Below are 12,405 nucleotides of genomic sequence, written 5' to 3'. Positions count from 1 at the left end.
AGGACAGCTTTTCTCTCCATAATTTGTATGGAGAGTGTTGTTCAATGGACTGAAAAGTTAGCATTAAATATTTTGAATCCAGTTATTAAATATTTAGTCTGATATTGAAGGGTAGGTTATACAATCCTGAATTCAGTTTGGTGTTGGAACTCACTGCAGTTTGTGAGGGGTTAGTAATTATTTCTACTTCAGATGAACTTTAACTCTTTCCTTCAATATCAAAACTATTCAAATTAGCGAGCAATATGTAGAATTTTCTTATATAAGAAACCTTTTTTTCTACTTTCCTGGAGCATTTGGAACTTTTGATTTTTTTCTTTGTCACATGATTTTAGATGCTGGTGCTTTCAGAATAAACCCACAGCTGTTGTCAGGCTTGCAGTAAGATCCCAAGAGCTGGCAATGCTGCTGAATTTGTTTTGTTTCAGCTCAGAAATCTGAAGGAAATCCCCAGGAAATAACACCTTGAGTTCCCACACTGCATTACTTGCCCCTTTATAAAACTGTGGGATAAATCTTCCTAATACGAGGTTTTGCTTAACTCACTGAGGCTTTTTTTTGTCTTCTGATCTCTTCCTCCCTCCTGTTCCTCTGCCCTCTGGTTCAAACCTGGTATCTTGGTACTGGCAGACACTCCTGCCACGAGCACCAGCACCGCTGAGTTTCAAACCCTTGTTGCCAAGCACAGTTCCTGCAGCTTTTGAGGGTGGGCAGAGCTTTTCACTCAGTTTTTTTTTTTTGTTCTCCCTTTCCCACTTATCTTCCCTTGTCTTAAAAATCTCTTGCCTGTATCTGCAGGAAGCCAGAAGCCATGCTGTGCTGGTGCAGGCACTTTCCTCTCCCCCACGAGATGAGAAGAGATTTAGAACATGAGTACAGTGTGTGGCTCCTCCTTGAAAAGAAACTAGTTACTTGAGCAATGCTGGGAGGTTTAATTAAAAAATGTTACCTACTTATGTCCCCCATCCCTGGAAGTGTTCAAAGCCAGCTTGGATGAGGCTTGGAGCAATCTGGTCTAGTGGAAGGTCTCCCTGCCCGTGTTGGAACTAGACAATCTTTAAGATCCCTTCCAACCCAAACCATTCTGTGATTCTATGATCTATCATCTTGTCTTACATGCCAGATGGGCAGGAGGTGATCCTGTGGTTTCAGCAATCTAATCAGCTCCCAGATGGAGCGGGGCATGGCCTGAGAGTATTTTGGAGCTTTGTTTGCTTCTCCTCTCTCCCTGTTTGGGGTTGGCATCCTTTTTTGGACCACCTTTCCGCAGATAAAGGGAGGGCTGGGAAGTCTGTCCTTTGTTGCACCCAATGATTTCCCTTCTGGGTTTACCTCCGAGGACCAGAGCTGGAGGATTTCTTCCAGGCTTTTTTAGTGGGACGTGGCATGGCATGGTTGGGCAGAGGGTAGAGCTAGTGAACACTATCAGCTTTTACTGAACACTATCTTGCTTTTTTAACCAAGATACCTTCTTCTGCAGAAGTCAGGCTTGGAGATGATTCATATGAAATTTTCAGTTCACTGGTATCTGTTACGTATTTTGATGGGAAGCTGTTGAAAAGGGAGAATGGGAAAGAATTGACCCAAGATGGTTAAATCTCATAAGAAGACAGATTTCCTTTGTTGCTGGCAAACTGCAGCAAACTGGATTTTTGTGCTGAACAGAAGCAGATTTTCAGACTTCTTGAAGGTTGGAGTTTGTATACATATTTTTGTTAATAAATCTGCAGTAAATATTTGCATATCTGTTTTTATCTCCTAGCAGACCAGCTTGGGTATGCACTTCTATACAGCCAGTACAAAAATTCCAAATCTGGACAAAATAAACATCTTTCACAGCCAGGAAGTACAAAATACATAACTGCAAAGCTTTTTTTCCTGGAAGAAAGTGTGTTTTTATCATCTCTCAATAAAAACCAGGGTTTGCAGTGAGACATGCAGGAAAGGCACAGACAGTGAAGCTCAGTGTACGAAGACAAACGAACAGGAGTGTCTTCATATGAGCTACGTGGCCTTGGAAGGGATTCCCTGAGCAACAGGAATACCTGTGTGAAAACGAGTTAACACTTGCAAATGCCCATTTGTCCTCTCTGCTGCAGACCATAGTGCTGGGATGGAACAGTTTATGAAGGGGATGATATGAAGGAGTCAACAGATCGAGCCATTCATTTCCTTATTGCTTAATTTTGTATAACATAGGTGAACGCCACTAAAAATGAGAGCTTGGGAGTTTGTACTTGGCTGGATGTGAGAAAGATCTTGGTTTCTCAAAAGGTTTAAAGCTTTTCTTGAAGTGTAACACAGACTGGCAGCCTGAGTATGAAAAGAAAGCACTGTCTTTGTAAGCAGAAGTGATTATTTGATCTGTCTGGGCCGTGTGAAGGTGGCGGATTGCTGGAGGGGTGAGCACACTCACGGTGTTGCAGGGGACTCTGCCTGTCATCTTGCTCCAGATTTCCAGGCTTTTGAAGTCGCTGAGGGTCCTTTGAGGCTCAGCAAGTCATGCAGGCTGCTTTGTGGGTGCTGATTTGGAGATGCCTCTAAGTGTCCTTGAAGCTGATGAGAAAGTAGAGCAGACTTATTGTGCTCAGTTCTTTTATCTGGCTGCTGTTGTCCCCATAAGTGGGTGACTGTGGGTTTTGTGCTCACTGCCTTCTTGTACTCTGAAAGTGGCCCTGAGTACAGTGATTTCTCATACATGACATCTGAAAAGAAAAATACTGCAGACAGAAATGTCTGTGTTTCCTTGATAAAGGAAGGTCATTTCTTTAGTCACTTCTAATGGCTCAGTTGACTTCAGTGCCTCTGTAGATTTATGCTAATCACCTCCAGAAACTGGATGCTTCATTCTGTTTCTCTGTGGAAATATTGATTCAGCTTAAATCAAGTGTAATTCTGCTGAAGGCAGTTGACTTGAATGATGCAAGTCATAGGTTCGCTTTGTCTGAATTTCCTTTCAGATTTAACCCAAAATGAGTCACAGAAGCGAGTAGATGGTTGTACCAAGGCAGAGCAGGGATAGTCACTGCCACCACCATCGCCTGCACAGGTTTCTGTACCATGTGATGAACTGTCTGACTGTTTCCCCACCCTGCTCTGCCCATTCCTGTTGTGATTATGGTGTCATTTGCTCGTTATGACTTTGCTTTCTAAATTGCGTGGCATCCCAGAGAGCCCTGGGGTTTACTGGTGGGCACTTGCCCATAAGAAAGGTTTGCAAGTTTTAAAGTAAGAAACCTGTCAGTAAAGGTGCTGGAATCTATGTGTAGTTTTACTTGGTTGATGGCATACATTTGCTGTGTATGTACTTTCTTGAATTCCAAATTATTTGAAAAAAAGCACACAACTCTGCCACTTCCAGGGAAATCTGGAGCTGTGCTGCAAAGGGAGATCTGGGGATGGCTGGTCTCTGCAATGGGGAAAGGATGTTGTAGAATCATGGAATCGTTTGGATTAGAAGAGACCTTTAAAGATCATCTAGTCCAACTCCCAACCCATTTCTCAACTGGGGATAGGTCTCAGTAAATGCAGCCCTGGTAAAAGGAAGACAGAGAAATTCCCATTTCTCACACCCTTGAGCAGGTCAGCATCATCTGTTCCTGTAACATTCCTGTTTGGCTTCATGTCTCTCCTCAGGGATGCAGGGCTTGGTGGGTGCAGCACAAGCTGCTCTGTCTGGGATGATTAAAACAGATTTTGGGTTTCCTGAAGCAGTTCTGAGTCAAAATGAAATCTGTGAACCTGTTTCCTCACACCCTTAAAGGGCCAGTGAAGCCACTGTACAACTCAGTGAGACCTGAGGAATTACTGCTTTGAGTAGAAAGCTTGTGCAAAATCAGGGTTTGACATTCAAAAAGAGATGACTCAGTAGAAATGTCTATTGAATACGTTTACCTACTGAGTTATTTTTTCGTTCTGATCTATAGCATCTTCTTTTCCTTTCTCTTCTTTTGATTGGTACAAAGAAAAACCATGACAGTGCTGCTGAAGAACAGCTGTCTGACAATACTGAGAACATCTCACACAGAGGCAGTTTCACAGAGCAAGTTAAATTCATTTCAGGAGTGACAAAATTGCTATGACTTGATGGCTGTTGGGTGTTTGTGAGCAGTGTACTGGGTTTGGTGTAGAAGTTGTAGCATCTGTGTCAATCCTCGTTCCTTCCAGCTTGTCCCTTTGCAGTTCTGTCTTTCAGGTTTCTGTTGTTCTGTGGCAGCTGCTTTGTTAATCTCCACCTGTGATAAATTCAATTCAAAAAGTAGTCGCTGTCTCTTTGCTGCTAGTCTGGGGTAAAAACCACACATCTCTCTACCTGAGAAGGACCTTGTGAAATAAAGCTCGTGGCTGGCATTAACTCTAAATCACATTAATTTTCCAGGCCAAGCGTGCGTTGTGTATTTGTCTGTCTGGCCCTGGAGCCGGTGCTGTGCTTTGCTCGGACCGATGATTAGATGACTGTCTAGAGTGAAGGAGAGTGTGCGTGTCCTGCCACGCAGCATCCCCTCCTCGCCTGCTCATTAACCCACCCCTGTTGTTTTATTATGGCAGGGAGGAGGCCAGGGAGCCGGACTCCTGGAGCACCTTGTCTCACACGGTGCACTCGGGGGACTACAGCGTGAAGCACCACCGCGGGCTCGACGTGTACCTGCTGACGGCTGAGGCCAAGGAAGGGGCGGCGTCCAGCTGGGAGAGGGACATACAGCACCTCCAGATGCACATGCAGAGCCACCAGCACAAGGTAAGGAAAAGGCTGAGGTGGTGAAGGAGAAGTAGTGCTGCCTGGTTGCTACTTGGCACCTGGGGAGGGCTTTCATACATAGGCATCTTTCAGGGCATATTTCTTTAGGCATTTTCTCTGGATGCCGTTATCAAGCATCCAGGTGGGCACTTTTTTCTTCCTGTTTGAGCATGGGGAGATCTGATAAAGCTGTATTAGGCAGCAAATGTTCTCTCTCAGAAGAGAAGCAGGCTTGGAGCTGTGCAATGCCTGCTCTGTTTGGCTTTGCGGGCTCTCTTTGCTCCCACCTCCTGCCTTCTCCATTACCTTGGGACCCGCTTGGATGGGCAGGGAAACCTCCCTGGAGACATGCTGTCCTCTGGCAGCTGTTGGGCAGCTAAAGGCAGGCTCTGGAGTGAGGCTGGCTTTGTGGGCAGTGAGCACAGTGGGTATGTCTCTGTTCAGATAGAAAGTTCAGGGTCAGAGATGAGTATGAGGGGAAAGTCTCTGGGGCGGGTGATGGAGAAAATAACGGTCTCCGTAACACTTCAGTGTAAGATGAGCCTGCCTTGGCCACAGAAGGTCTGTGTCCATAATGGTTCCTTCACTGTGCTCCTCTCAGACCCCATGGTGGTTGGACAGCAGGAGCTGTGGGGCTTTGGAAGGGCTTCCTCTCCCTGCTTCAAAGTCTCAGTTGGGATGGGAAGGCGAAACAGCAGAACACTTCTGTGCCATTTCTCAGAAACACCCTCTGTCTTGTGCAGCTGCCATCACTTGTGGGTGTTCCTTCATCAGCTCATGTAGCTGCTGTTGCAGAGGTGCAAGATCTAAATAACAGGATATTTTTGTTCCTTTAACTAAGGAGGGGAGAATTCTCAACTGAAAACAGGCTGGGAGGATGTTCAGAGGTAGGGGCCATCCCGAGCCATTTTCACCCTCTCCTCGGTACCTGAGATCTTAATTTCTCCAGATCTCAACAGGAACTGGTGACATGAGTGGCTAACCATGAAATCTCTTGCCCTTTCCATCAAAAGATGCTAAAGCATGGCCAACATATCCAGCTCACTGCTTGTTTGCTTGTGCAAATGCCAGATGGGTACATTTTGCCTGACAATGAAACCAGAAATAGACTTTTCTTTCCACCACTGTTTTATTTCACATTTAATCTGATTTGAATTTGGAAAGCAGCCCTGTAATTATTTCATTTAGATTTATTTCAGGTCAGTTTAAAGCCAGTTGGCTTCCTTTGGTGATGGCTATATTTTTCAGGCTATCAGCAGAGTGACTTCACTGTGAGGATGCTGGGGCTGCTGCGGCCCCTCCTTTTGAAAATCTTGCTTGTTCCCAAGCAAGTGTCACTGTTGTCTGTGTCTGTCCATCCTGGCTGTGTGGTCTGTGTCTGTCCATCCTGGCTAGGAGCCAGAAGCATGGTGTCCATGCCCTGCTGTGGTGTTACAGCCTCCAGACTCCTGGCACAGTGTTTGTTTGCCCTTGCAAAAAGTAGCTGCAGCCTGCAGGTACCACTGCACGCAGAGCCCTGTGTCCCATCCCTGGTGCTACACAAGCATGGGGATGCCATGCCTCCAATGCTAACCTGTTTTGGGAAGCCTCAGGGAGCTCTGGCATAGCTGACAGCATATATGGGAGCTGGGTAGCAGGATTATTTTGAATAGGAGGGAGATTCATGGCAAACACCAGAAGTACATTTAGTGGTCCATGATTCAGTGATTCTGTGGCACTGCTCAATGTTTGCAAACCTCAGAGCATGGAAAGACAAGTAAACACAATATCCTCGAGGTAGCAGTGATGATTTTAGCCGCTATTTGTATATGCAGTACCCAGAAGTTCCCTGTGATGCATCAGTTAACATATTGGCCACTTAATTATTCAGGGTGTTTAAGCTGACATTTTTGGTATGAAGTTTGCTTTCTCTGAGAAATCTTAAACAAAATTTGCAGGGAGCTGTTTAAGTTAGACTTCTAGGACACATGTATTTTTTTTAAATATTTTTACAAAGAAATGCAAAAAACCCCTCAGATTTCACATAGTTCATTAGAGTTTTGTGTTTGTGGAGACTCACAGGCACTTAGCAAGAAACCAGTGTGACCTCAGAAAGCTTATGGTGCAAAGCCCCAAGCAAACCAGGGGAGGTCTGTAGGGTGTACTTTGAGGCATTGGGGTTGCTCGTTAATTTAATAAGCCACTTCTTCTAAGATGTGAACATTGATGTATTCTCTTCTGCAGAGAAGAGAATATGAAAGGAGCTATTGAAACAGGCGGTTCTTTTTAAGTAAAGGTTTGATTGTATCAAACTATAAAAGCTTGACAAAGCAGATGCTCTGGAAGGAAAATGCAGATTAGAGGGGAATTGAATATGTTGCTGCTGTTCCATGATAATGCATGTATTAATTTTAATAGTATGTCATCATTTTGAAATTTTTATTTCCAGTTAGGAAATAAATTTCAGATATTTAATTATGCCTGCAATTCTCAGGAATAGATTAGATGATTAGTTCAGTCCTAGGAGCAGTGGTGTGTTTGGACAGTGTCAGCCAATGCCCAAGTCTGAAGTAGCATTTCCACCCATGTAGAGAAAATTGAGCAACGCTGGTGAGAGCTGGGGAGCAGTATCGGGCAGGGATCTGAGGTTGCTCTTAAACAGCATTTGCTTAAAGCCCTTTGGGACTATGCTGATATATATTTGCATTATTTGGTAGACTGAATTCTGCTGTTTACTGATCTTGAATTTAAGTGCACTCAAGAAATATGACTACAACTGCTTGAAGAGCAATTACCAAGATTACAGTTCATCTCAGTGGTGGCAGATGGTGTAGCAAGGGGGTAGAGGGACAAATTTCAGCTTCAGGGTGTTCAGTCTGACTGTTATGAAAAAATTCTTCATGGAAGGGTGGTGTGGCATGGGAACAGATTGCCCAGAGAGGCTGTGGGTACTCTGTCACTGGAAGTTTTGGGGACTTGGCAAGATGAAGTCATGGTTGACCTGATGTTGCATTGGCAGCAGTCCAGTCTCAGGCAGGTGGTTGGAGTAGATGACCTTCAGATGCTCTTTTCAACAAATGCTTCTGTCATTCTAATAATTTCAGTATTACCTTGTACCAAAACCAACATGTAAAATACTCACTGAAGTATATTTGTAACTCTGTCCTGGGTGACACCAGGTAGAGGTACAGAGGGAGTCACATGGAATATGATTGTGTAGATATAGATCTTGCACATAATGGAGACAGGGTAAAGTGTTACAGAGTAAAGTAATGGTTTCTTTTTTGTGTGTGTGTGTCTTGTTACAGAGTTCAAGGCAGCAGACAGAGCCTGTACTGGGGGATTCTGGAGACAGTTGTGCTAAAGGAGCAGAGCCAGATTGTCGCCTGACCACTGCGTCTCAGAGCCTTGAAGAAATGGCGAGAGAAGAAAGGCAGGAAAATCCATCTGATCTGGGTCACCTGGACTTTGGACAGCTCTCAGACCAAACCCAACAGGAGGAGAAATGCAACAGCAGGAGTTTGGGAACTTTTAATGATGCACCCAGTAACTTGGTTAGCCTGGGGGATGGAAGCAGCCCAGAGTCATTCTATGAAAGTAAAAACACAGAGATATTGTGTAAAAAGGAAGAGGTGGGGCCAACCTCTGCTGAAGACTCTGGGACTGTATCAGATGAGAAGGAATGCACTGTGAGCCCGTGTGCAAGTGTAAACGGTGCTGTAAATCTTCCATCCTCTGGAAATACAAATGAGGCAGCTGGAATGACATCTGCTGGAGTTGTTCTGGATCAAGCTGGCTTGGGCAGTACAGATATTGCCCATCAGGAAGTGCAAGGTGCCGAGGAGCGTGCAGCTGGCAGTGCTGCTGCTGTGGTTGCAGCTGCAGGTGAAGCCCCAGCTTCCTTGGAGGGCCTGGATGTGGTTATGGGCCAGACTGAATGCAGAAACTGTGCCGGGGCCGCTGAGAGGGCTGCGGGCCAGCAGCAGGGAGAGGATGGGATGGCAGAGGCGGGCGAGAGGACTGCAAACCTGGAAGAGGAATCTCCAGCTAAGGAGGAGTCAGCCAGTGCTGCTCAGCCCTTACTCAGTGGTTTTAATGGCACTGAGTGTTCGAATGGGGAGGATGCAAACATGGGAGTGGCCTGGGATGGTACAAATGCAGATGGTGGCACTGACGATGTCTCTGTTGACCTTTGCAAGACTGGCGATAACAAAGAGACTGGATCATGCACCGGTCAGGTAAACGGTGACTTCGTGGAAAGCCAAGGCAATGCCTGTGTCACAGCAAGGCAGGATGTCACTGCGAGCGCTGGGGAAGCACTACCAGCAGTGAATGGAGTGAAGGTTCCTGCCTGTGCATCAAAACCTGATCCTGGTTCAGAGATCCATGGCAGCGGTAAGAGCGGGGAGCGAGAAAGGCGGGTGGAAGCAGGTTGCATAGATGGAAAATCCAGCTTGCCCTCACTGGAAGGCAGTGTGGAAACTGATGGCCCTGATGCTGAACCTGAAAACAGTGATATTGGTGGATCTAATGGAAGCGGTGCAGAACCTGAGCATTGCCAGGAGAGCAGTGAGATCACTGACCATGGGGCTGAAGCAATGGAGAGCAGTGAAAAGGAGCCAGCAGGAACTGATACCAGCAGCCCCAGAGATGGAGGAAGTGTAAATTCTGCAGGTCAGGAAGTTGATGGCTGTCGCCTTTCTGCTGCTCAGACTGGCATTAAAGATGAAATGGGCAACAACTTCAAACCAATCATTGCTCAGGAGAGTGAACATGAGCCTGCATCGCTCCCTCCAGAGGACTTGAGCACAGGCCTGGCAGAGAAGGAGCCTGCCCAGACCGAAGCAGAGATAGCAGAAAGTGCTTCAGAGCAGGAGGGGCTGAACAATGAGGTGAAGTCGCCTGCTCCCCTGCCCAGAGGAGAGGGACTGGCTGTGAGTCAGGAGGGAGATGCTGCAGTGGCACCTCCTGGGCAGGAGGCAGCTCTACAAGGTAATGACCCTGGATTAGTGCCATGTGCCAATGGTGCAGACTGTGCCAAGGATAATTTAATGGGCACACCCTCTGCAATTCATAATGAGGACTCTAAACAAAACCAGGAAGCAGTGGCGGCGGGGGCAGACTCGGCAGAGCTCTCCTGGCAGCACGGCGGGGAGCATGGCGGGGTAGCTGCCGGCAGGCCCAGGGACCGTGCTGGGGATGAGGGCTCCCTGGAACACGGCCTCTCTCAGGCTGAAGGAGGCAAAGCTGAGCCTGAGTGGGAGGCTCATGCGAATGGCAAGGACCAGGTTTTGTCAGAGGAACTTCCTGCTGCTCTTGTGAAATCCTCTGCCTGCAGTCTTGAGGGGCCTGTGGTGGGCAGCAGCAATGTGGATGCTGGGCTAAAAGAAAAACCTGAAGAAGCGCGGAAGGCCGGAGCAGTGGCCGCGGGAGAAGGCACCATGCATGGACCTTCGTCAGCAGATGAGTCACTGGGTGCAGAGAGTGACCCTTGTCTGAATGCGGGGCTGAACCAAGAACATGATCCCAGTCAGACCCTACAACGGATCTCCCTGCACAGCAGCACCTCTGAGTTAAAGGACACCTCAGAAATGGGAGCCCCGAGTGATGCCTGTGAGGGTAAGGAAGTACTGAGGCCGGTGACAATGACCCCTGTTGCAGCATATCCGGAGGAGCAGGAGGATACGGACAGCGTGCTTCCCCGGGCAGCACTGCAGCCCATCGCAGAGGAGCCCACGTGTGACAGCGACTCCAGCACCGACCCCGTTTGTCCGACCGGCGAGGGTGATGCTGGTCCCGTTGGGAAAGCAGCTCAAGGGGAGGCCTTGGATGAGCATGATGGAAAGCAAAGCCAAGCTGTACCTGAAATGCCCGTCTCACCATGTTCCTGCCATTTACCTGCTGTTGAGTCACTGGAAAATGTGGGAGTAAAGAGTTTGGTATCGGCAGATGATGGTTCCTCTCTGGATAAAGTTCCTAAAATGGTAAAAAGTTTCGATGCGGTGGTTTTTGCAGCAGAGATACCTCGTTCTCCTGAATTACCAACCCCAGAAAAAGGGGTGCTTGAGCCCCAGGCTGCAGTGGATGTTGGAGTCAGCTGTAATGGAGAAATGGATTTAAGTTCCTCAACAAAGAAGAAGAATGTCAGCCTGGCAGTGCAAGGAGCTGAGCCTGTCACAGGTAGGAAAAATCAGTTGGTTTCCTACTTTTTAGATTTTCTTTGTAGGCGTGCCTCTAGCATCTCATCAGCAAAGGAAGTAAGAGCTGTAGGCCTGTGCTGCAGAGGAAGTGTAGGTGTTTGGGGTTTTTCTTCTGAGAAGGGAAAAATTTGAAATTACATGTAAAAACTTCCAATTCAAATGCATGTTGCTGGGTTGGCAGTGGAGGTAAGAACAGGACATCATCTCCTTTGAATTTGTACAGAAGAATTTCTAGCACATGAATCCTCCCTGAAGAAGGAATGAATGGGAGGAAGCTATTTGGATTACTTTATCTTCAAGTTAGATGCTTTCATCTGGGCATAAGGGTTTATTTCCTTAGTGCTATTGCCTCCCCTTTATTTTTGCTAATATGAAATCAGAGGGTACAGCGGGGATCTCCTGCGTTTTCTTTGCTTGTCTACTTGAAACAGCTGCAAATGTCCCTCTGAACTGCCCAAAGCTGTTTCCTAATTGGCGGCATTAGGTCATTTAAAAAAGCCAGCGAGCCCTACCCCCACCCCCTTTTCCGGGCTTCATAGCTTTTTTGTCGGACAGAGCAGCCGGTGGTGCTTTCCAGTGCATTTAAGCAGTACTGGAACTCGGATGATGAGTTTTTCCTGCTGCTGTCGGCTGGGAAGCGGAACGGGCGTTCCCCGGGGATGAGTGTGATGGGGGAGAGCGGTGGGACTTGGGGACAGCTCAGACGCCTGGTGCCCGTGCAACAGGAGCTCATAGAAAACATCACCAGGTAACTCCAAAAAGGGAAACAAAGGGGTAAATTGAATAACAAAAAAAAAAAAAAAAAAAAGGGGAGTTTGTTACTCCAGACTGGAATTAAATGATAGGTGAATTTGGTACTGAAGCGTGGAGCTAATCTGATCTTCATATTCCACCTGTTCAGGCAGCTGTTAAATGGAAGCAGCTGAACTTTTTCAGTTGCCATTTTTTTTCTCTGCTGTGAGAAAATGCTACAGTGCTCCTTGCTTTCCCAGCACTGAGCAAACAAACAAACAAAGCATTTAAACAATTAAAAAAAGTCTGCTATGATATAAATCATGAAGTTGTGATGTTATAAAGGTGTTTCACTGTTTTAATGCTGGGAACTGGTTTTTTTTTGACTTAATGCAATATGGGATGACGGCAGAGGGTTTGTTCTGATACATGATGGCAGAAAAACTGGGGGCAGGAGAAAGGATTGGGGGGCTCAATGGCAGGTCCAGCATATCCCTTTTTCATTGAGTTCAGAATTTTTAGGACACTTATGTTTCAACAGATAACCAGTAACTATGAGTCAGGAGATCATTAGTAAATAAGTAGAAAGATTTAAAAGTGGATTCGAAAGCCGTTTTTGGAAGGAACCTGTTTTAGTGCTGTGTTGGTTTAACAGTTCAATAGGATGGGAGTGGCTGTAACTCAATACCTGGCAGGGCTCCTTTTTCCTGGGAACCTGCGGCTCTGCTGGCTCCCTCTGTGCAGTCCAGGTCTTTA

At 46.6% G+C, this 12,405-nt stretch overlaps 1 protein-coding gene across 1 annotated transcript in view; it reads left to right on the top strand.

The window, feature by feature from the left end:
* Nucleotides 1-12,405, top strand: part of LOC127475180 (A-kinase anchor protein 13-like) — a 120,385-nt gene that overhangs the window by 104,430 nt on the left and 3,550 nt on the right. Inside the window, exons 8-9 of the mRNA XM_051796684.1 lie at nucleotides 4,549-4,738; nucleotides 8,026-10,897. Of these exons, the coding sequence (XP_051652644.1) occupies nucleotides 4,549-4,738; nucleotides 8,026-10,897 (3,062 nt within the window). The remainder of the gene's footprint in view (nucleotides 1-4,548; nucleotides 4,739-8,025; nucleotides 10,898-12,405) is intronic.

This window comes from Manacus candei, unplaced genomic scaffold (assembly GCF_025592945.1).
Source record: "Manacus candei isolate 608988 ecotype Guabito, Panama unplaced genomic scaffold, ASM2559294v1 h1tg000046l, whole genome shotgun sequence".
NCBI lineage: Eukaryota > Metazoa > Chordata > Aves > Passeriformes > Pipridae > Manacus > Manacus candei.
Note: the sequence above shows the minus strand (reverse complement) of the source record. Positions and strands in the feature narration are given on the sequence as shown.